This window comes from Zingiber officinale, chromosome 10B, assembly GCF_018446385.1.
Source record: "Zingiber officinale cultivar Zhangliang chromosome 10B, Zo_v1.1, whole genome shotgun sequence".
Taxonomy (NCBI): domain Eukaryota; kingdom Viridiplantae; phylum Streptophyta; class Magnoliopsida; order Zingiberales; family Zingiberaceae; genus Zingiber; species Zingiber officinale.
Window position 1 is genome coordinate 94,361,068 of NC_056005.1, and position 23,070 is coordinate 94,384,137.

General features: G+C 35.5%; 1 protein-coding gene and 1 pseudogene across 2 annotated transcripts; both read left to right on the forward strand.

The window, feature by feature from the left end:
• Positions 1-1,318: 1,318 nt before the first annotated feature.
• Positions 1,319-4,211, forward strand: LOC122030079. Of its 2 annotated transcripts, none has more exons than XM_042589228.1 (4): positions 1,319-2,067; positions 3,335-3,405; positions 3,539-3,743; positions 3,835-4,211. In XM_042589228.1, exons 1-4 carry the CDS (start codon positions 1,969-1,971, stop codon positions 3,994-3,996), a joined length of 537 nt encoding a protein of 178 aa, XP_042445162.1. In that variant the 5' UTR covers positions 1,319-1,968; the 3' UTR covers positions 3,997-4,211. The 2 variants fall into 2 exon arrangements, with proteins under 2 accessions (XP_042445162.1, XP_042445161.1); XM_042589227.1 differs by having other exon boundaries at positions 1,330-2,067; positions 3,539-3,755.
• A 3,583-nt stretch (positions 4,212-7,794) lies between these two features.
• On the forward strand, positions 7,795-11,687 carry LOC122029966 (annotated as a pseudogene).
• Positions 11,688-23,070: the final 11,383 nt, after the last annotated feature.

Here is a 23,070-nt window from a genome sequence, read left to right on the forward strand (position 1 = left end):
TATAGTGTTAATTTTTCATATATGTATAATTTATTTTCTAGTTAAGTATGTCAAATATTTATAGATATTGAGATCTTCTATGCATTTAATGTTTGATTTGTTTATGAAGATGATCAATTTCATTGACGATCATTCAAAATTTGATCAATTAAATAATATCATTGATTATTTCTCATCATATAATTCACTACAAGAAAACCTGCAATTAACGATAGAATTTAATTTTCATCACTAATTAGCGACTGAAATAAATTATTGTTAGTAATTTAAAGACAAAAATTAAATTTCATTATCAATTCCATCTCTATACTTATTTAACCTCTTTAATTAGCTACGAAAACTTAATTCCCTCGCTATTTTAGCAACAAAATAAGTTTTCGTCTCTATTTTAGCAACTCAATTAAGTTTCTGTCACTAATTAACTTTCTAATTAAGATTTTTATTCTCGATTTTTCTTCCCAGAGCCCTAAAATCTTCCTCTGTGATCGACCTTCTCTCCTATCTCTGACATGCTCCTCTCCTCTCCTCTTCGATCTCTAGCACTGGCATACATCTCATCGGTATGCACGATCTTCTCCCGTTCCCTCTCCTCTCTTAGTGACTGCTTGGCGGTGGCCTCACAGCGAGGTCTCGCTTTGGCCATAGCCTCACAATGATGTCTTTCCTTTGTTGCGGCCTTACAGTGAGGTAGGGAGGTTGGGCTTGACCTTAGTAGTATGCCATGATCAACTTGAATTCGTCCCTCCTGAATGCAAATTCTAACTACACCACTGCATTTATGGTACGAAGTAATAGGTACACCACCATCAAACGCGTCAGGAGCAAAATTTGGAGGCAATATTGATTAAAATTTTTATTTTTATATATTTTTATTTTTTTGTATTATTATATGTACTCTTCATTTGAAAAAATATATTTGTTCCTAAGTTATGAATGTGTTCACTATTAATTGTTAATATTTTTTTTTAGTTTTAAATATATAATTTTTATTTTAATTCATATTTTTATCCTTTTTAAAATTTTTATAAATAATAACTTCTAAAATTTATAACTAAAAATAAACAAAAGATTATAAAACATATAAAAAAAATTATGTAAAAAAATAAAAGTGATAAAAAAAATTGATAAAAATTAATTAATAAAAAAATAATAAATTGGAAAAAATATAAATATTATGAAAAAATAAATAAAATTAAATAAAAAATAAAATTATATAAAATTGGAAAAAAAAATAAAGTATTGCTTAAAAAATAATTATTTTTAAATAAAATTAAATGGAAATTAAAAAAAAATAGTAGTGGCATTTGGAGAGAGAGAGAGAGAGAGAGAGAGAGAGAGAGAGAGAGAGAAGGTGGTGAATTCCTGTTATCTTCCATCATCTCATGGCAAGCTACCATGGCAGAGTCAGACAGCAGCAGGCACCTGCAACATCACAGGACGGCCCCTCTTCTCCTCCCCTCCCCTCCCCTCCCCTCGCTGTCAACCATTGCAGAAAAGACCATCAAAAAGCATCTCCACCCTCCAAGAAGGAAAGATCCAAAGGCAAGGACCAGGAAGGTAGATGCGTGATCAAGTGGAGGAAAACCAAACCAAAAGCCACGAGGTGAGGTGAGGTGAGGTGAGGTGAGAAATAGGAAGGAAGAAGGGAAGAAAAGGCAGGCAGGTGCCCTCATGGCATATGGATCACCCAACCCAGCTTCGGCTTCACCTCTCTATTTCTCAGATCCAATACTTCTCCGCAGAGGCAGGCAGATGTTGCCAGATTTGCCCCTCAGCGGACCAGAAAAGTCTTCAGCCAGCGGGAAAACTCTTCGTCCTTTCCTCAATTTTTACTTATCAGATCCGCACCTCGGTTTCGCCATCGTGCCCTAAGGCGGTAGGTTTTCGCATCTGGTGAGGGACGCCTTCTGCGGTTTCCCGGCTCTTCTGCCTCCCAAGGTGAGATCTCGGGATCCGGCCTCTGCGGCGATGAAGCGGGGCGAGAAGTTGGCCGTGCAGTCTTCTCCGGCGGCCAAGGCGCGGTTCAGGCACCAGAGTCTCTTGCAGGATTATGAGGATCTGGTAAAGGTGAGATCTTTGAATTTCCCCTCTTGTTCATCTTCCGATTTTTCCTAGAAATTTTGCTGCCTGGGCTGCGAATCTGAGATTTGGCAAGAGTCTTTCTTTCCCTTTTCTTTTGTCAGAGATCTAGGATTCTTCGTATTCTGGCAGAAAATTCTTGGATTTCTGGCGATCCAAAACCAAAACTTTCTACTACATATTACTTTCTTTACTCTATTGAATCTGTTGATTTGTTTTTTAGACAAAGTTTATGATGAGTTTCTTCACATAATTCTTGATGTTCTTATCTTTAGAATTTGCTTTCTCAGATATGTGTTTGAGATTATTCAAGATCTATCATCAAATTTTCCATTTTGTGTATGGAGAATGCTTCTACTAGTTTAGGTATCTCAAAAAACACAACTTAAACATCCTATAATGCTTCTTGAACATGTTTGAAGCTACAAAATTGTGGAAATTTGTATTATGCATAATTAGATTCTAGTTTTGTGTATAATACAATACTATATATGTTCATGCAAGATCCTAACCATGAAAATGAACCTTTTATTTATTGCAAGATGATAATTGAAGTTAGAGATCTTACTAAAAGTTGGAATTCTTTTGCTTCTGGAATAGGCTTTGAATAAGCTAGAACACCATAGAAGTTAGAGATCCTGGCATAGTATCTCGTTTCTCATATGAGATCTCTCAGAATTTTGTGATATAAAGGCACTCTTATGATCCTAACCATGGAAATGAAATTCCATTAGGGCATAAGAATTGATGTTCTTTAGCAAAGTTGGAATTCTTTTATTATTATTATTATTAGCAATTGGTTTTGAATAAGCTGGAACATCATTAAGCTTGTGACTCTTCTACACTTGCTCGTTCCAGCATAGTTTTAGTGTCTTGTTTTTGATATGGAATCTCACTGAAATTTATGATGTTAAGGTACTCTGTGATAACATACCACATATGTTCATACTTTATGATCCTAACCATAGAAATGAAATTTCAACTCTATATCGAATAAGTTCTTATGCAAAGTTGGATTCCTTTCCCATCAGGAATTGGTTTCAAAAAGTCGGAAGACTTAATCTTGTGATTCTTTTTATACATACTTGATTCTGGCATAGCATCTGGTTTCTGACATGAAACTTTATGACATTAGAAGTGCTAATTGGTTTAGAATATGCTGGAACACTTTTGATCTTGCAACTCTTCAACACATACTCCGATTCCCACATGGCGTTTTATTTCCAACACTAAATCTCACAGAAATTTCTTACAGGAAACTGACGCAAAGAGAAAGAACCTGCACATAGCGAAGCAGAAGAAACTCAAACTTCATGCTGAAGTCAAGTTAGCACCTCTTTCTTCTGATTATTCACAGCAAGATAAATTATGCGTTCTTTAGGTTTATGAGCTCAATCACCCATAGTTTCAAGAAGGTTTACCCTTTCAGTAAACCCTTGTCTTATCTGCAATGCTGTAGATTCTTGCAAAAACGATACAAAACTCTATCGCAGAATCGATCTGGAACAGTGCAGTTTAGGCTGAAAACGAAACCAAAGAGTCGGTTCTTTGTTGCTCAACCTTCGAATTCAAATGCTTCTCATCAGCTCCCTGCTAAAGATCAAAGTTCAAAATTAAGAGATGATGCTTCTCCAAGCACTTCAGCAATCATAGATTTGAACCAGGTCTCTTTGCCGGTAACTATAGAAGCCTCACAATGGTTCTTATTTTTGAAATTGACGTTGTTGTACCTAAGCCGAACGTTTCTAATGGCAGATTGGTGAAGACATGGACAAGTATCAGTTTGATGCAGAGCCTTCAAAGGTCGAAGCTAACGATATCAAGCTCTCTATTTGTCGAGATGTTGGCCATGCATCATCAAACCAGGTGGGGAAAAGAAAGATTACATGGCAAGATCAGGTAGCTTTGACAGTGTAGACATTCTCGTGTGGCATAAAAGTTGGAAAATATGGGTCTCCCGCTAATTTCATTCCTGTTCTATTGATATGTTTCTCGTAAAGGAAACCTAGAGGTAATTTACTCTTATACATGAGACCTTTTAGAATTTGTAAATGAGGTTCTTGCCGTTGCTCGTGTAGGTTTGGATGAGCTTGGTGAATCAATCATAACGACTAATAAGCAATTCTTTATCACTATGCCCCATTTACGCCCGCAATGGAGTTGTGTGATTACCGAAGAGGATCTAACACCTATTTACTCTAATAGAGACGGGGGTGATCAAACCTCCTTAATTTGCCCCAATGGAGACCATGTTGAGCCTCCTCTTTGTGACTAAGTGGATCTTGGAGTCGGTCCAAAGCTAGGTGGATGTAGCCATGGAAAGAGAAAACTCCTTTGCATGTTTGGGTTAGACAACAATCACATGAAATAAGGATGAGGGATGACGGGCAACATTCCGATAAGTGGTAGTCAAGTGAGCAACAACGACGGCATGTGGAGTTCAAACAGGTGAAATTGAGGGCATTAGAGAAGGCTATAAGAAGGCAACACGAACGCTAATAATGTCACATGAGGTTGAGCCCTCTCTCTTCGAGTGGGTCCAAAGCTAGGTGGATGTCGCCATGGAAGGAAAAAACTCCTTTCAATACTTGGGTTAGATGACAATCACATGAAATAAGGATGAACGATGATGAGTAACATCCCAATAAGTGGTAGTCAAGAGAGCAACAATGATGACATGTGGAGCTCAAACAAATGCAATTGAGGGCATTCGACAAGGCTAACCGTACACAAACGATAACAATGTCACACAAGGTTGAGCCCCCTCTTTGTGACTAATCGTATCTTCGAGTCAGTCCAAAGCTAGTGGATGTAGCCATGGAAGGAAAAAACTTCTTTGCAGGCTTGGATTAGAGTATCCACATCAATTATCTTATTTAAAAATTTTAATAAAGTGAATTATTTATTTTAAATTTTAAATATAGTAATAAGAAAATTGATATGGATGCTTTTAGATGACATCAAGACGAGGGATTATGAGTATCTCAATCAGGGCCATCTCAACCATTCTTGAGGCTCTAGCCGGAAAAAAGAATTTAATATTTTTTTAAATAAATATTATTATAAATATTTAATTTTATTAGTTATAGCAAAATATGAAATTTGCCACCCTAGCAGCCCAACATGACCGATCCTACGACCATCTGTAAGGAGGTAAATCAGGAAGCTACAGTTGGCCATTACGGGGAGAGCATTTTTCTTGACTTTACCGACATTCGACACCTTGTCCATTGTAACAATATCTACCCCGTATTAGTCAACTTAATCATGTCCTGGGGGCGACATTTAATTCTGTTAGTAAGATTTAAAAAGACATTTTCATATACTGTCAATGATTATTTATACAATTAGAAGCAGTGACTAATTATGTCACATAACAATAAAAAATTAGTAATACACTTTTTTATTATTAGTAAAATTTTAAAAATAAAAAAAATTTATGTTATCTAATTTAAAAATAGTAATAAATTATTGTAATACTATTAATATACATTTTAATTATATGTTTTTTTAAAAAAAATCAATCATTTTTAACTTCGAGAAAGGAAGTCTCGACACAATAGTAAAATTATTGTGTGACTTAGAGGAAATGGATTCGGGTACTAGATATAGTTACTACGTATAATAGACTCTTCCTTAGAATCCCTCATTGATGGGAGCTTCGTGATTTAACTTTGATAAATTAGTAATAAAATTTATTTATCCAAAAATACTTAGCTAGAAAATATTGATGGTGAATTATTAAAAAAATGAAAGAAAAATAAAATTTAAGAAAGAAATAATACTACATTATTGAATATATTTTTTACTTTCAAAAATATTTTTATCAAAAAAAAATATATATCAATTAAGGGTAACCAATAAATATTTTGATTAATAAATTAAATTTTTATCTTTAAAAAAAAATTAAAATTACTAATTAAATTTTAATAAAAAAATAAAAATAAATTACCAATTAAATCTAATTTTAATAGTAAAAAATTAAAATTATCAATTAAATCTAACACAAGTAAAAAAAATAAAAATGATCCAAATTTAATCTAAAAAAAATTAATTTTTTTTTTTGACTAAATATAGTTTAGCTAGTAAAAAAAATTAAAATTACCGATAAAAATAAATCTCGACTAAAATTTATTTTAACTATAATTTTAAATATTTAATATACATATCCATATGTTTTTAAATTAATATTCATATTTAATTTATATAGGTATATATATATATATATATAAAATTTGTGGGTCCCAATATAATAGGGGCCCTAGGCATAGACCTTAATAACCTATGACTTTAACCGGCCCTGATCCCAATAAGTAGTAGTCAAGTGAGTAACAATGACAACATGTGGAGTTCAAATAAGTGGAATTTAGGGCATTCGACAAGGCTATATATAAAGGTAATACGAACGATAACAATGTCATATGAAATTCTAAGAGTGTTCACATCAGTTACCTTTATTTAAAGATTTTACTTTAAATTTTAAATTAGATAGCTAAAAAATCTTTGTATCTCTATTCATTTCTTAAATTTAACATTTATGAACAATATTTCTTTAAATTAAAAAAATAAATTTCATTCCCGAAATATTATAAAGGAAAAAAAATTAATATATTATATAAAAAAATTAGATATTTAAATTTAATAAAATATTTTTTTTCATATTAAATTATATATTTTAGATTATAAAATTGATACCTCTAGTTAAACGTCTCCAACTAAAGGACATAATGTAGAAATACTCTTCGACTATCTTTCCCTTGATTCACGCATGGCTATGACTACTTATGTCGTGGTCCCGTCGTCAACACGTTATAAAAGAAAAAAAAAAATCGACCATTCGAGCTCGAGCCAAACCAAAATGTACAAGGAACTAAATTTTAATAAGATTTATATTTCATAAAATTCGTGTTTCTCGTTGGCTTTATTGGAGATTTTTGAATCATCAACCTCTCCTTGAAATTAAAATAATCCAAATAATAATTACTTATAAAATAATTCATGACATAAATGTCTGATGACCTGGGTGGCAATGACCTGGTATAGCCCATTATTGTAGCCGTGGACCAATAATTTTCCACCACGTTGATAACCTCTTCTACCACGGCTACAAAACTATAATAAAATAAATAATAAAATAGACGGATAATGTGACAGAGCGACACGTACCGTACTCATCCATGTGGTCTCGTTCCTTATCCAGCTATTTACTTTATTGCATCGTTGGTTGGTCGCAGCCTCGACACGTGGCTTCAAAATTAAATCACAATGACGTGATATCCGTGATAGCAAAAGCTAATTATGCTAAGTCTACATGTCGTTGACTGTTTATCCCTCCCCAAATATTTTTAGATTATATAAAAATAAATAATTATGAGTCAATTTATAATCAATCGTAAAATAATTAAAGGATAGAAAGAATTTTTTTCTATAAAGTTAGAGTGTATTTTTGGAAAAAAACAGAATTAAAAGTATTATTTTTTAATAAAAGATAAATGAAGTATTTAATCAAAAGTCAAAACAATAATCATTCAACATTTAATTTCAAACTCAAATGGCAAAACATGTGAACCACAAGCATTAAGAAAACAAATTAATAAATTAAAATTAGTTCAAAACATCCGTTAAAAAATATTTTTTGATTTTTTTAAAAATAATTAAGACTCCATCAAAAATGGCCTTTGGCTTCAACTTTCCTTCGCTTGGCTTTTGGAAGTAACAAATATACGGATACGATGGACTGATCATCCACCGTCATCGTTATCGAGCCGCTTATTTCTTCTTCTCCTTCTTCCCTCTCACTTTCCACACCACCTTCGCTTCTCTCCCATGGCGAACGCCGCAGGCGCGTCGGAAGAGGAGCTGCCTCGTGCTTCGTCGGCGGACGAGGAGGTGGTAGAAGAGGAGCAGGTCGGGACCGTAAATGAGCGGCTTTTGGATTACCGTTCGCTCAATCTCCGGCGCCACGCACCCAACAACACCTCCCAAGTCGCAATCGTCGGCTCCAACCTCTGTCCCATCGAGAGCCTCGATTACGAGTGATGACTCTGTTTCGTTTTTGTTTTTTTTGCTTAATCTGATCTTTTGGTGTGTAAAGATGGGATCTTACGGTACCTTTGCATTGGATGGCGCCTCAGATTGGTCGAGAACGACCTCTTCAACCAGGACTGGAGGAGCCGAAGCCGGTCGGCTATACTGCGGTATGTCTTCCTCAAGTGGACCTTCTGCCTCTTTATCGGCTGCGTCGCTGGCGCGATTGGGTTCTTCAACAACCTCGCTGTGGAGAACATCGCCGGCCTCAAGTTTGTCGCCGTTTCCAACTTGATGCTCGCCAATAAGTAAGCCACAGTAGAGATCTTCCCATATCTGGTCCATTGCGTTAAATCTGCCCCCTTTTCTAGCTAATTCGTTGATTGTGTCGATTTCAAGGTATTGGACTGCGTTCGCGGTGTTTGCTGGTTCCAATTTGGCCCTTTTGATGTTTGCGACGGTGATTACGGCTTTTGTTTCAACTGCAGCAGGCGGTTCGGGGATACCAGAGGTGAAGGCTTACTTGAATGGCGTGGATGCTCCTGATATCTTCTCTCTGCGCACCCTTGCTGTAAAGGTCAGATTGGATCCATCTTTTGACAATCTTCTCGTGGGAGATTTGATTTCTCTCCTCATTTTGTTTGAATGGAAAGTTAAGATCGATCTTGCCAGTTTGAAGTTGAAAGTATAATCAAAGCTAAGGATTATACTAGGAAACCATAGATTCATAGTCCTTATTCCTTTTAGATCCATCCATGCTCTGTTACTATATACTTTCAGGGATATCTTAAGGAAGATCTTTCAATCTATTGTTTATGGCGAATAGATAGAATTTAAAGCTAATGGCAAGATGATTCAAAGTATTTCAATCTATTTCTTACAACTTAGTCAGCTAATTCTACTGCTTGTGTTCATCAATGTCTATATCTGCCCTCTTCAACTTTATCATACTTTTAGTTGACTTCATTGAACTTCCATGCTGTTCATGTGGTTCAAGTTGGCATATCTTTTAACTTTTTGAGTAACTATGGTCTTCATTCTTGTGATTCATGAATGCTGATTAATGATTTGTATTGTAGATTGTAGGTTTGATCACTGCTGTGTCATCCTCTCTCCATGTGGGCAAGGCAGGCCCAATGGTTCACATTGGTGCATGCATCGGGGCTATAGTTGGACAGGGTGGGTCGCGGAAGTATGGCATGAATTGGAGATGGCTACGTTACTTCAAGAACGATAGAGATAGGCGTGACCTTGTTACTTGCGGTGCTGCCGCTGGCATTGCTGCTGCTTTTCGCGCTCCGGTTGGTGGAGTTCTCTTTGCGCTCGATCATTGTGTTCATGGTAGTCTCAGATGCTATATGTCTAACTTCATTTGCTTCTTAGACATTGAAGGATCACTCGCTAAAACATTAGACTTTTTTTTTAATCCTTTTAGATCATTTAAAAAGGTTTCATTCTCAGCAGTTAAATTTTTAGTAAGAGTAGAAGTTTTCATCTATGTTTCTTGACAGAAATATACTGTTTTTCATCTGAGATGCTAATTTTGTACTAGCATCTCCACATAATTCAGATATTCATTTCATGTTACAGGTGGAGAAGTGCACTACTCTGGAGAGCTTTCTTCACAACTGCTGTAGTTGCAGTCACACTCCGTGCTCTGGTTGATGTTTGCGAAAGAGGAAATTGCGGTTTATTTGGAAAGGGTGGGCTTATAATGTACGACGTAACTGCAGATAATATTACCTATCATCTAGCTGACTTACCTCCAGTGATCCTCCTCGGGGGAATTGGGGGAATATTAGGAAGTCTATATAACTTTCTCATGCTCAAGGTCCTTCATATATTCAGCCAAGTTAACGAGTATGCATTATTTTTCGGCTCTATTATGTTTTGGATGATGTTTCTCTACTTGCATTTGATATATTTTTTTGTTCAAAAGATGACATTCTAAACTCGGAACCTTGTGTTTTACCAGGAAAGGATGCACCTACAAATTGCTTCTTGCTGCTACTGTGTCGATATTTACATCTTGTTGTCTGTTTGGGTTACCGTGGCTGGCACCTTGTAGCCCTTGTGTGAAGGCAGACTGCCCCTCTATAGGCCGCTCTGGCAGCTTTTCAAATTTCCAGTGCCTTCCGAACCAGTACAACGATCTAGCCAGCTTGTTTTTCAACACCAATGACGACACAATCAGAAAACTTTTCAGTAACGGATCAAATGATGATTTCCACAAGTCGTCCATCATGGTATCCTTCATCACCTCATATGTTCTAGGCATCATAAGTTATGGTGTAGCTGCACCTTTCGGCCTTTTTGTGCCTGTTATCTTGACCGGAGCGACCTATGGGCGTGTTATTGGAATGCTAATGGGCTCGAACACGAGTCTCGATCATGGTCTCTTTGCTGTCCTTGGTGCTGCCTCTTTTCTTGGAGGAACAATGCGGATGACCGTGTCTGTGTGCGTCATTATTCTAGAGTTAACCAACAATCTTTTGCTACTTCCCTTGGTTATGTTGGTTCTCCTGATATCGAAATCTGTTGCCGACTCTTTCAATCCGAACATCTACGATCTGATTCTGAAATTGAAGGGTCTTCCTTATCTCGAAGACCATGTGGAACCGTACATGAGGCAGCTCACTGTAAGTGATGTTGTCGCAGGTCCTCTACGAACCTTTAACGGTGTAGAAAAGGTCGGCTCCATAGTTCATATACTGAAGACGACTGGCCATCATGCATTCCCTGTGATAGATGAACCGCCATTTTCTTCTCCTCCCGTGCTGTATGGTCTGATCCTCCGCGGGCATCTTCTGAGTTTGTTGAGGAAGAAGTATTTTCAGCCGACATGTTCACTCGCCGGTTCTAATCATGCTTCGAAGAAATTTGTAGCTGATGACTTCGCAAAGCGTGGATCAGGAAAACAAGATAGCATTGACAATATAGAGCTGACTGCTGAAGAGATGGAGATGTTTATAGATTTGCATCCATTTATAAACACTTCGCCTTACACAGTTGTTGAGACGATGTCACTCGCGAAAGCTCTCCTTCTTTTTCGAGAAGTCGGCTTGAGGCACCTATTGATTGTTCCCAAGTCAGCCAATGTAAGAAACTTAAAGCCTAAACTTATTCTTCAATCGAATTTTGTTTTTGTTCAAGCAAAAGGATTTCACTTATAATTTCATGATAAACAATTTGTGATCCTCAATTCACTTTCTTCACCTTTCAAGTGAAGGTATATTTGCTCTCTGATGAAGTAACTTGGTGTGACTTTGAATGCAGAGGGCGCCGGTGGTCGGTATATTGACGAGGCATGATTTCATGCCCGAGCACATCTTGGGTCTGCATCCATACCTAACGAAGAGCAGATGGAAGAGATTGCGGTTTCGGACATCGATTTTTACTAAGTTTTTCAGGGCTCCTTCCATATAGTTTTGCTCATAGCTTCTATGATCGATGTGTGAAGGATTTTGATTTTTCTTCTACGGCATGTAATAACCGAGAACTAAAAGTTTGTGTTTTTTCCATTATTCTTCTTGCGGAAGCTTGTAAGATTTGTATCAAGTTCACTTTTGTTACGAAATTTGATTGAAAAAAATGCCTCTCCTCCTAGGTTTTGTTAGGTGTGACTGAAAGGGGCCTTTACATGATTAGGATTTGAAGGTCCCTTTGTGCCATATTTGTCTCTACATTAGTATTAGCTTAATTATTTCATCGAACTTATTAACTACGTGTCATGCCCCAGAGGAGTTCATGTCAGAGGAAATTTCGACAGCATCTCCTTTATACGGGTGACAATCTGAACCATTTCTACAGACACAATATACTTCAGCCACAGGCGGCTAGAATATACACACAACCACGCAATTTATATGCAGCCTACTCGGCTGATACAATAAAAAAATACAACCACGCAGTTATATGTAAATCTAACAGTCTATTCGGTTGTACCAAAACCAAACACAGCGGAAGTACAATGGACAACCCATACAAACTAAAAACGAAGACTGTTAGCTAGCAGACTGACATAACAAAATAAAACAACACTCCAGAAACAAAATCGGAGCACAAAGCTAAATACACTGATACATAAAACCAATAGAACTTAAATGGGAACAGCAAGTCTTCTGATGTGACGTGGGAACCGGCGGGCAGGATACTCCAAGCGACTCCATAAACAACCTGGTACTTGAAAAGATAGTGTCCACGGGGGTGAGTTCAACAACTCAGCAGATACCTAGTTGACATGTATAGTAAACTATAACAAATAATAATAACTATGGAGTACATCCTCCTATACAAAAGTTGGAAATGCACAATAGAAAAGGGCTGAAGAGAACTGTACTCATGAGGGCCTCCTATCTCAGGTCGTCAGACCGAGAGTATCATAAATCCTGTATGCATGTCAAACATATGCATCCATCCAAATGCAGCATATAAGTGCAGCAACCACAATCAGTAAATGCATCAATGCATATGATGTCAATGACATGGTCACCCCTGACGCCAGTCAACCATCTCACACATGATGGTGAGACCGAGTGGGTAAGTCTGTGACAATCGTGCACTCTGCTGTCACTGCTCCTGATTAGTGACCGAGTGAACGGGATGCTGTCGGAGTACACCTATCCTCCTACCTCAAACATAGTGAGGGAGCGCAATGCTCTCATCTCCCGGTACACGATGATGGAGAGGGATCCCGACGTGCTACCACGCTGCAGTCACACTACCCATGAGCGTCCCAACGGAGCACCACCGAGCAAAACTGACGTGCTACCACGCTGTGTCACGCTACCCATGAGAGGACCAGCGGAGCACCGACAGAGATGAAACTGGCGATGTGCTCAACAATAATGGAGCAGATTATCGCACAACATGCAATCATACGAATGGTGCATGACACTAAGCATAGCAAAATCCTAAACAACATAGCAATATTCAAATATATATATATAATGTGTACCATAGGACAATGAACCAAATCAAAGGTACACAGATCAGATAAGGTATACGAACCTAGATCATGAACATAATAAACACATGGTTGTGGCACTACCCCTATAAGCATGTATAATCAGGTAGGTACTAACATGAAGTACATAATAAGTAAATAAAACAAGCATGTAACAGGTATCGGGTGGTGACCAATCGAAGCAAAAACGAACATAATCATTACTAAAGGTTATAACCTACTAAACATATCAACATGACATTAATCAAAGATAAGTCAAGGTACCCGCCTCCAATAAAAAGGTCTAATCCGACGTTGAGATGCTCGTCTCGCGCCAAAGTCCTGTGTCACCAATATAAATATATTTTGTTTAGCTAACTTAAATGTACAGCTAAATAAAATCCTTAAGGCTAAATTAGGATAAAACCCTAATCAATCTAACCATCTAGTAATCCAATTTATCCCTAATTCAATACATATACATAGGTTAACATTAGTTATTAACCTATCTATCAATCATCAACAACAAGATCAAAACCCTATACCTTACCTCAATTTACAGTCGTTCTTGCTACTGGTGAAGGGTTGTTTGCTGCTGAATTTCAAGGTAAGCAGCTGCTCCAATCCTGAGGAACCTACTGTCAAAATTTCTAGCCACAACTACCTGGAATTACTGATCCCTAAATCAAAATACCCAAAAATCAGCACTTGTCGTGATCCAAGAGGTTCAAGTGCTACTGATTGAATCTGTAACCCAATCTCAAATCGAAAGAGTACTACAACCAGTGATCTAATACACAGAAACAACAAAGATAAGTTGCTCACCTCACTGCTGTCTTGTTTGGATCCGACAGCAAGAAGAAATCTAGGGCATGACATCTAGGGCACAAGGTCGACGATGGCGCTGGGTCGGACATGGTGGCCGGTGACAGTGCTAGTAGGCGCGACAAGGTCGTCGGGGTTGGCGACCTAGAGCAGAGGGGAGGTGCTAAACATTGTGGCTCATGGCGAGAAAGAAGACTAGGGCACGACGGTCGGCGCTAAATTAAAATTAAACTAAAACTAATACTTTTATTAATTAACTCAACCAATTACTCCGAAATTTAAGTTGATTAACCAAATAAGTTTTAAATTATTGAATTGAGTCGGTAACAAATTATTTCATTTAACTTGAAAGTTAATTTTAACTTAATTAGCTTAATCCAAGGTTAATTTTTTAAGAATAATTGATTAGTGATTAATTTAAATAATTTTATTTTAATCAAACTTAATAAATAGTTACAATAGGTATATAGAATTATATTTGCTGAACGTAACTATTACCAACATCAAATTCCCTAGGCACTTAGGTAAAACTCCTTGTTACTAACAAGAATAATCAGGATATGTCATATTAAAAGGAGCAAAGGTTGAAAATTCTTTCAAATAGTTTAAAAGTAATTTAGCATTCTTAAAAAAATTTTGATCTGAAAACCCTTATGAATATTTTAAAAGTATTTTAAAACCTTTTAAATTTTATTTGAAAAATAATTAAATGGTTCTAAAATGATTATGCTGGATTCCTTTAAAAAGTTTTGCAAAAGCTTGAGAAAATTATTTTGAAAGATATATGTTTGAAAATTACTTTAAAATTATTTTGAAAGATATTTTTTAAAAAAATACTTCAAAAATCGCTTTCAAAAACTTACTCCTCCACTTTTTAAATATCTATTTTGAAACTGAATAAAATTAATCTTTCAAATTTTTTTTTGAAAATTACTTTGACAATATTTGAAAACTTTTTTCCTTTTGAAAAATCATTGTTTTAAAATTACTTACTTTGAACAATGCTTATAAATTTTTAATTACATGATCATCTTAATGAAATACTAAATTGTTAAACTATGTTTGAAAAGTTTATTTTCAAAACATTTGTTTCGAAATGTTTTTGAAAACTTTGTTTGTTTTTAAAATTTTGTTTGCTTTCAAATTTGAACATTGTGTTACCAAAAGCGTTTCGAAAAAAAAAAAAAACTTGTTTCAAAACATTATTTTGAAACCATACTTAAAAATTTATTTCAAACTGTAACTGAAAAATTTATTTATCTTGCTAAAACTATAAATGAAAATTTGTTTGCAAATCTATTTATTTTGCTCATATTTTATTTCAGCTATACAAAAATTTCTAAAATTTTGTTGAAAATTAGTTGCAACTTTTGCTACATTTTTTTTAATATTTTGAAAATCAAGTTGCCAACTTTTATTGGAATTTTTGTTAACAACTTTTTCGAAAATTAGCTTCAAATTAGTTAATAGGACAACTACTTGAGTATGTGTTTTATTTAAAACATCATAATTGTTCTGGTATGCCCATGGTTGCATTTACTTATGTTTGATGCATTACATTTTTTTTATATATATGCCAAAGGTAAAGTATAGTAGATTAGGTTAGAAAAATTAACTTACTTTACTCAAATTTAAACTTAATTTGCACTATATGTTTACTGCTTATTTGCATTTATTTTTCATAACTTTAACTTAGGTTGTCGTTACATAAAAAAAAAAAAAGAAAATTGTTGCTGCAGATTACACTAATGATCAGATTTTGATGTATGATAAATAGATTAAAGTTAGTGTCACACCTCAGAGGAGCCCTTGTCTGACAAGCAGACAACATCTCCCCTATAACAGTGACAAATGAAATCTGGATACATAGTTACTCGACCTACAACCCATACGACTAGAAATAAAACACAACCACGTAGTTTAATATGCAATCCACACGGCTGGATCAAGAATCACGCAGTTGTATATACAACTCACACGACTAGAATAAAAAACAAAATAATAAAAAGTGTACACGGTTGTTACAAAAACACAGCGGAAGTCATAGGAAAGCCACACAATCTAAAATGATACAATGCGTGCCGACACGGCTTAAACATAACAAAATACCAAAAATGGTAAAGTGGTCACATGGCTAAACATCAATTACAATGATAATACCATAAGGAAAATATGCAAGAAAATAAAAGTGAAGTAAAGACCGTCTTCTAATGTGACGTGGGACTTGTTGGGATCTAGCGCGTCAAAGACGCGGAAACGCAGCAGAAAAATAACTACTAGATCCTCTTATACATCAGATCCATGCGAAGGGAAGAAACAATTTCTATTCGTAATCTATACTAAGCTACATGATAGAATTATACCTTTGTTGCATGTCATTCGCAATCCCGATAGCAACCTCTTCTTGTTTAGATGCAGATCGCAGCGCGTTCAAGCATCCGCACCTCTACGGTATCCACACGAACAAGTCTTTCCTTCGTTTGTCTCACAAACTGAACAAGATGGAGAAGAAAAACACACAAGGTTGTGCTAGCAACCTCAATGGTGTGTTCGGCCAAGATAGGGAAGGAGGAAGAAGGAGAATGCCAAGGGTCTCTTCACATTCACATCTAATGAAAATCACTTCCAAAATGATTTATATAACCATCCCATGGTATACCAAGAGTCTCCACCCTTTCATCTTCTAATCAAATGGCTCAAAATCATCCATTCAATCCAATGGTTGAATTTTGACCATTCAACTTCCTTTATGAACTCAAGTTCACCCAATGAGTCTAACCCATTGATTCCCATGCAATTGAAGTCAATCCAACAATTGGATCCCTTTGAGTCTAACTCAATGAGTCAAATTCGGATTACACTTAATCCATTGATTCATCACATGAATCCATCTCTATATCAACTTGTTCTTAGTGGGTGACCCTATAGGCTCTCGTAACGTTGGCAATGCACCCAAATCAACATTTGTGATACATAAACAATGAGTGTCATCTAGCAAGGCATCATTGCTACCCAAGTGACGAGAAACTCGAGATCCGACCTAACCTGTCCGTGGCTATCATCATGTATGACTTGATCCCTCTATCCTTGATATCTAGATTGATCAATGAGGCATAGACCGTGTCATCCTCTTATCAATCTTTGTGTTTCTTGATCTCCAAGTAGACACACTCAATCAAATAAGCTCAATATCTCATATTGACTCATTTGCGCATGGTCATGCTTTCTTATGTCCTACTAATCAAGGGACCCACAGATATCGCTTCCGTCATATGGAAGGGATAGATCTCATCTACATCCCTCCGCATAATTCATTGCATACCCAGTGATTGACTTTATGGTCCACCCTTTTACAGGTGATGTTTAACGATACCAAAGTACACAACTCCTTATGTAGGGAACCGTAGTGACTTCAGGTCTAAAGACTATTCATACCAATAGTCACATGAGAATGTTTATGACACTCATACGACGATCCATGAAACATTCTCATGGCGGGGCATTCAGTATATATTCTCTAATATATACTCATATGTGTCAACCTGATATCTCATATCCATGACTTGTGAGATCAAGTCATCCGTTGACCTACATGCTAGTTTTAATGCATTAATATTATCCTTGTATATTAATGCTCGACTAAGAATAGTTAAGAGTAATGTTATCTACAATATCTCACTATCAATTCAACCAATTGATATATTGTAGATAAAAACATATTGTTAGAGTGTATACTAAAAATCTAGCTTTTGTAAACATTTATTTTTGAAATAAAAGAATCACATTGGTCAAATGTCTACATTTTATTTGTTAAGTGTAGTTGTTCAATTAATTTATATTGTAAATAACATGGTGTGTGGTGTCACACACAGAAGATTATGTTATCAGTTCTTTATAAATTATAAACAGTTACTCACGACTAAGATGGAAAGGAACAAACCATTGGAATAGTCGTAGTGTAATTAAGTATTAGTTTATCTTGACTAATAAATTACACTAGTACACTCTAAGTGTATTGAGTAGGACCATTTTAGGTAAGTTCTTTTTATACTGACTTAATAAAAGAACTAGACCTTAGTTATTATGGAAGTGTGTGCTCTTAATCCTGATATAATAACAAGCATATATATTTAGTATTTATTTCTTTAACTTATCAAAGGGTGAGATTTAGCTTGATGAATCAATATGCCCGATAAGTTGGGAAATGATATTACTTATAGTGTGTGTTGTTGATTATAGAAGGAAACTGTGTCCTAGTAATCTAGGTTGAGAATGTTCCCAAGAGGAACTCATAAGGATTGTCATGTAAAACCCTGCAGGTGAACTTAGTCCGACATGACAATGAGGTTGAGTGGTACTACTCTTAGACTTAGATATTAATTAAGTGAGTTGTCAGTAACTTACTTAATTAGTGGGCATTCATTATCTTAAACACAGGGAGACTAACACACTCATGATAAGGAGTCCATAATGTAATTTTGGATTGGTGCGATAATGCAATAATAACTCTTTAGTGGAATGAGTTATTATTGATGAACTTGAGTTGTGTGTTCGAGGCGAACACGGGATACTCAAGTTCATCGGAAGGCCAGAACCAATTTCTCCTCTAGGTCCCTGTCGTAGCCTCATTAATGCCTCAAGTCCATTCATACAAAAAACCCATCTTGGTGTCCAAGAAGGGACCGGCCCATGGCTTGGTGACCAAGCCAAAGGGGCCGACCATATTCTCCTTGAGGTGGCCGGCCATATACCTCTTTAAGGGGGCCGATCACATATTTTAAATAAGGAGGGATGTTTTGAATTTTTAAAATCTTCTTTTTGTAGATATCTACAAGTTTTAAAAGAGAGTTTTTAAAATATAAAACTTTCCTTATTTGAATTAGGCCACATGGTTTAAAAGAAATTTAAAACTTTTAAAACTAGTTTTAAAACTTTCCTTTTTAAACCATCCTCATGGTTTTAAGAAAAAAGGAAGAGAAGTTTTAAATTTGAAAATTTTCTAACCATGTTAAAAGAGAAAATTTTAGAAGAGAAGTTTTAAATTTTAAAACTTGATTTTAATTTTTAAAATTTTCCTTTTTAACATTCACTTTAGGAAATTAAAAGAGAGCTTGTAAAATTTTATAAGAGTTTTGCTTTGCTTATAAAATTTTTACAAAGGTTATTTCTTTCCTTATTATTGTGGTCGACCACCCTTGCTTGGTGCCCAAGCAAGGGGTACGCCAATCAAGACAATCAAACCATGTTTGATGATTGAATCAATCAAGAGGAAAGAAAAGGAAAAATAAAAAGGGAAAAGGAAAAACAAGAGGAAGATTTTAATTTTTGTAAAAAGTCTTCTCTTATTTGCCTTGGGCAAGTAATATAAAAGAAGGGGAGGGGAGGCCTCATGAGATAACAATTCTTATTCTCTTGTTAGTGATCCTCTTGTGGCCGACCCTCTCTCCCTCTCTTTTCCATTTGCTCTCTTTTGCTCCTTGGTGGTGGTGGTGGCCGAAACATAGAGAAGAAGGAGAAGCTCTTTGGGTGGTGTTCATCTTGGAGGTTCATTGCCCATACGACGTCCAAGGCGAGGCGAGGAATACGGCAGAAGATCTTGAGATCATTAGCATACAAAGAGAAGGTATAACTAGTAATTATCTTCTGCATCATGCTAGTTATTTTTCTTTGTATGAAATCCAAATACAAGAGACATTAGATTCTAGTTTTTCGAATTTGTTATTCGAGTTTGTGTTTTTTTTGTTTTTCAAATTTGTGATTCGATTGTTCCTTTTAGTTAAACCTAGAGTTATATAAGGAAATTAAATATTAGCTTTCCTTAAAAGGCTTTGTCTAGAAGTGGTGGTTGCTCCCATATCTAAGAAGGCCTAGTGTCTTGCCATATTTAACTTGGAAGCCAATTTTGGAAATTAATATTTAATTGAATTTATAACATAGGTGGATTTGGATCAATAGTGTTAAGTTTCGCTTGCGATCCAAGTCTAAACCATTAAGAACAGATAAGTTAAATTTGGAATCAATAATGTTAAGTTCCATTTGTGATTCCTAATTTAACTTCTAAAGAACACAATAGGTTATTTAGGAAAGGTTCAACACTTGTACAAAATTTTTGTACAGTGGAACCGATATGATCTTCCTAGGATTAACTAACACCTATTACCCAAGGGCATTATTATATTTATTCAATCGGCACTCAACTGAAATAAATATAATAACCACCTTTGCCTTTTATTAATAATGATATATGATACAAAATGAGCCCTTTACAATCATCTCATAATTGGTACTAGAGCTAATACTAACAGGATTGACAAATAAGATACTCCAAGCGACTCCATAATCATCTACCTGCTATCTGAAAAACATAAAAGTGCAAATGGGGTGGTGAGTGCGGGTGACTCAATGGGTAATAGACAAGATAGTGCATGGTATATATAAAACATGAGATTAAAGTATACAGTCTTAGTAAGGAAATAAGAATATGATCATATATGACATAATTAATGCACATAACAAAAACTGACATAATAAATACACATAACCATATTTGACATAATAAATGCACATAACCCTATCTAACATAATAAATGCACATGACCAATCAGAAACCGACATATATGGTATAATGATCAGTAAACTCACTAGGGATCAACAACAGATCTGCTCGTAACACCTGAGCAATATAACCGTCAGCATATACATGTATGATAAATGAACATGTATGAAGCATGATAATCATATGCAACAATCATATTCCAAGCAAATGCAACAATTACAAGTAAATGTAGATATATCTCCAAAAGATGCACTGTACATCATATGCAAAATGCACGTGGATACACCATGGTCACTCTTGCCCACCCCTCAAGACACCAAAATGCTTGTGTGGCCGAGAGGCCGGGACAATGACAACTGTACTACCCTCCAAATACCACTATAGAGCGATCAAGATAGATAATTCGCTAAGTAGTTTTCTAACTACATAACATCGAGATCCCTAACTGCTCATAACGTCGAATATCACTATCCCTGAGTGGCCGAGTAGTACGACAAAATAAGTGACAACTATTCCAGCTACCACTACTCATGAGTGGTCAAATGTACAACGCTAAAAATGACTGACAACTCTCTCAATCACAGAGGGAGACTTAATTGTTAGTATGCATATAGTGCAATGATGGATATAATGTAAATAATTATAATACTGATACGATCATCATCAATGCAACATCCCAATCATCATAAATACCTCCAGTACAATGATCTATCTAACATCTATATCTATAGGTATAGGTAGATTTAACTGGTCTCTACAAAACAACAAATACAATAAGTAGCAACACCAGACACGCACACACCATACACGTGTACACCCTAAAACATAAGTATAATCAACATGATATCGCTAATATCACACCAAATACATATGATCACTAACATAGGTATTATTGACATAATTCCTCCAATAGTACATATCAAACACGTGCACACATAATATAAGTAAAATCAACATGATTCCTCCAATAGTAAACACCGGACATGTGTGTGTTAGGATGTATACTAAAAGCCTAGCTTCTTGTATGAACATTTATATTTTGAAATGAGAATCACTTTGGTCAAATGTTGCATTTATATTTATATGTTAATGCAGTTGTCCATTTAATTTATATTGTAGATAACATGGTGTGTGGTGTCACACAGAAGATCATGTTATCAGTTCCATATAAATTATAAATAGTAGCTCACAACCAAGATGGATTGGGACAAACCATTAGAATGGTTGTAGTGTAATTTGGTATTAGTTTATCTTGACTATAAAATTACACTAGTACACTATGTGTGTATTGAGCAGGACCATTTGAGGTTGTTCTTTTTATACTAACTGTATAAAAGAACAAAACCTCTATTATTATGGATGTGTGTATTCTTAATCCCGATATAATAACAAACACATATACTTAGTATTTATTTCTTTAATTTATCAAAGGGTGAGATTTATTCAGTTAAATCAATAGGCCCGATAAGTTGAGAAATAATATTATTTATATAGTGTGTTGTTGATTATAAAAGAAAATTATGTCCTAGTAATCTAGGTTAATGATGTCCCCTTAAGGAGCTCATAAGGATTATCATGTAAACCCTGCAAGTGGACTTAGTCCGACATGATAATAAGATTGAGTGGTACTACTCTTGGAGCTAGATGTTAATTAAGTGAGTTGTCAGTAACTCATTTAATTAACGGACATACGATATCTTAAACACAGGGAGACTAACGCACTCATGATAAGTAGAAGCTCATATTGTAATATGGGATTGGTACGATAGTTCAATAATAACTTTTTAGTGGTATGAGTTATTATTGATGAACTTGAGTTGGGTGTTCGGGTCGAACACAGGAAGCTCAAGTCCATCAGGAGACCAAAATCAATTCCTTCTCTCAGTCCCTGTTGTAGCCTCTATAAAGCCTCGCATTCACCCGTTTTGGTTTTGCTTCCTACCCAAGAAAGGGGTCGGCCACATCCTTGCTTGGTGCCCAAGCAAGGGGCCGACCAAACCAAAAGAAAAGAAAAAGAAAAGAAAGAAAAAAAGGGGAGATATTTTCTCAACAGAATTAGAAATTTTTCTAAAAAGAATTACGTTGATTCTTTCTTAGAAATTTTCTAAAAAGAATTATATTAATTCTTTCCGAAGAAATTTTTCTAAAAAGAATTATATTAATTCTTTCCTAGAGATTTTTCTAAAAAGAATTATGTTGATTCTTTCTTAGAAATTTTCTAAAAATAATTATACTAATTCTTTCTTAAGAAATTTTTTTAAAAAGAATTATGTTAATTCTTTTCTAGAGATTTTTTCTAAACAAAAATTTATTACTTTTTCTCCTTTTTTATCTGGGGCAATGGGTTATAAAAGGAGAAGAAGTTGTGTCACAAAAATCAACAATTCAATTAAGAAGTGATAAGTTTTTCTCCACAACTAAAAACTCTCTCCTTTCCCTTAAGGTCGACGCCTCATTTTTTTCTTTTCTTTCCTCTAGGGTCGGCACCCCACTTCTTTTCTTCTTCCCTTTTCTTCCCTCTAGGGTCGGCGTCCCATCTTCTCTTGGTGGTCAGAGCTTAGAGGAAAAGAAAATGATCATGAAGAGATGAAGCATCTTGGTGGTCGGCGATTTGGAGGAGAAGAAGAAGAAGGAGGTG

Bases quoted from the DNA above. Each gene is read 5' to 3' on its own strand.
- LOC122030079 (XM_042589227.1), top strand. From the start codon at position 1,969: ATGAAGCGGGGCGAGAAGTTGGCCGTGCAGTCTTCTCCGGCGGCCAAG. The intron at 2,068-3,334 runs GTGAGATCTTTG...AATTTCTTACAG, and splicing joins ATTATGAGGATCTGGTAAAG to GAAACTGACGCAAAGAGAAA. The intron at 3,406-3,538 runs GTTAGCACCTCT...GCAATGCTGTAG, and splicing joins AAACTTCATGCTGAAGTCAA to ATTCTTGCAAAAACGATACA.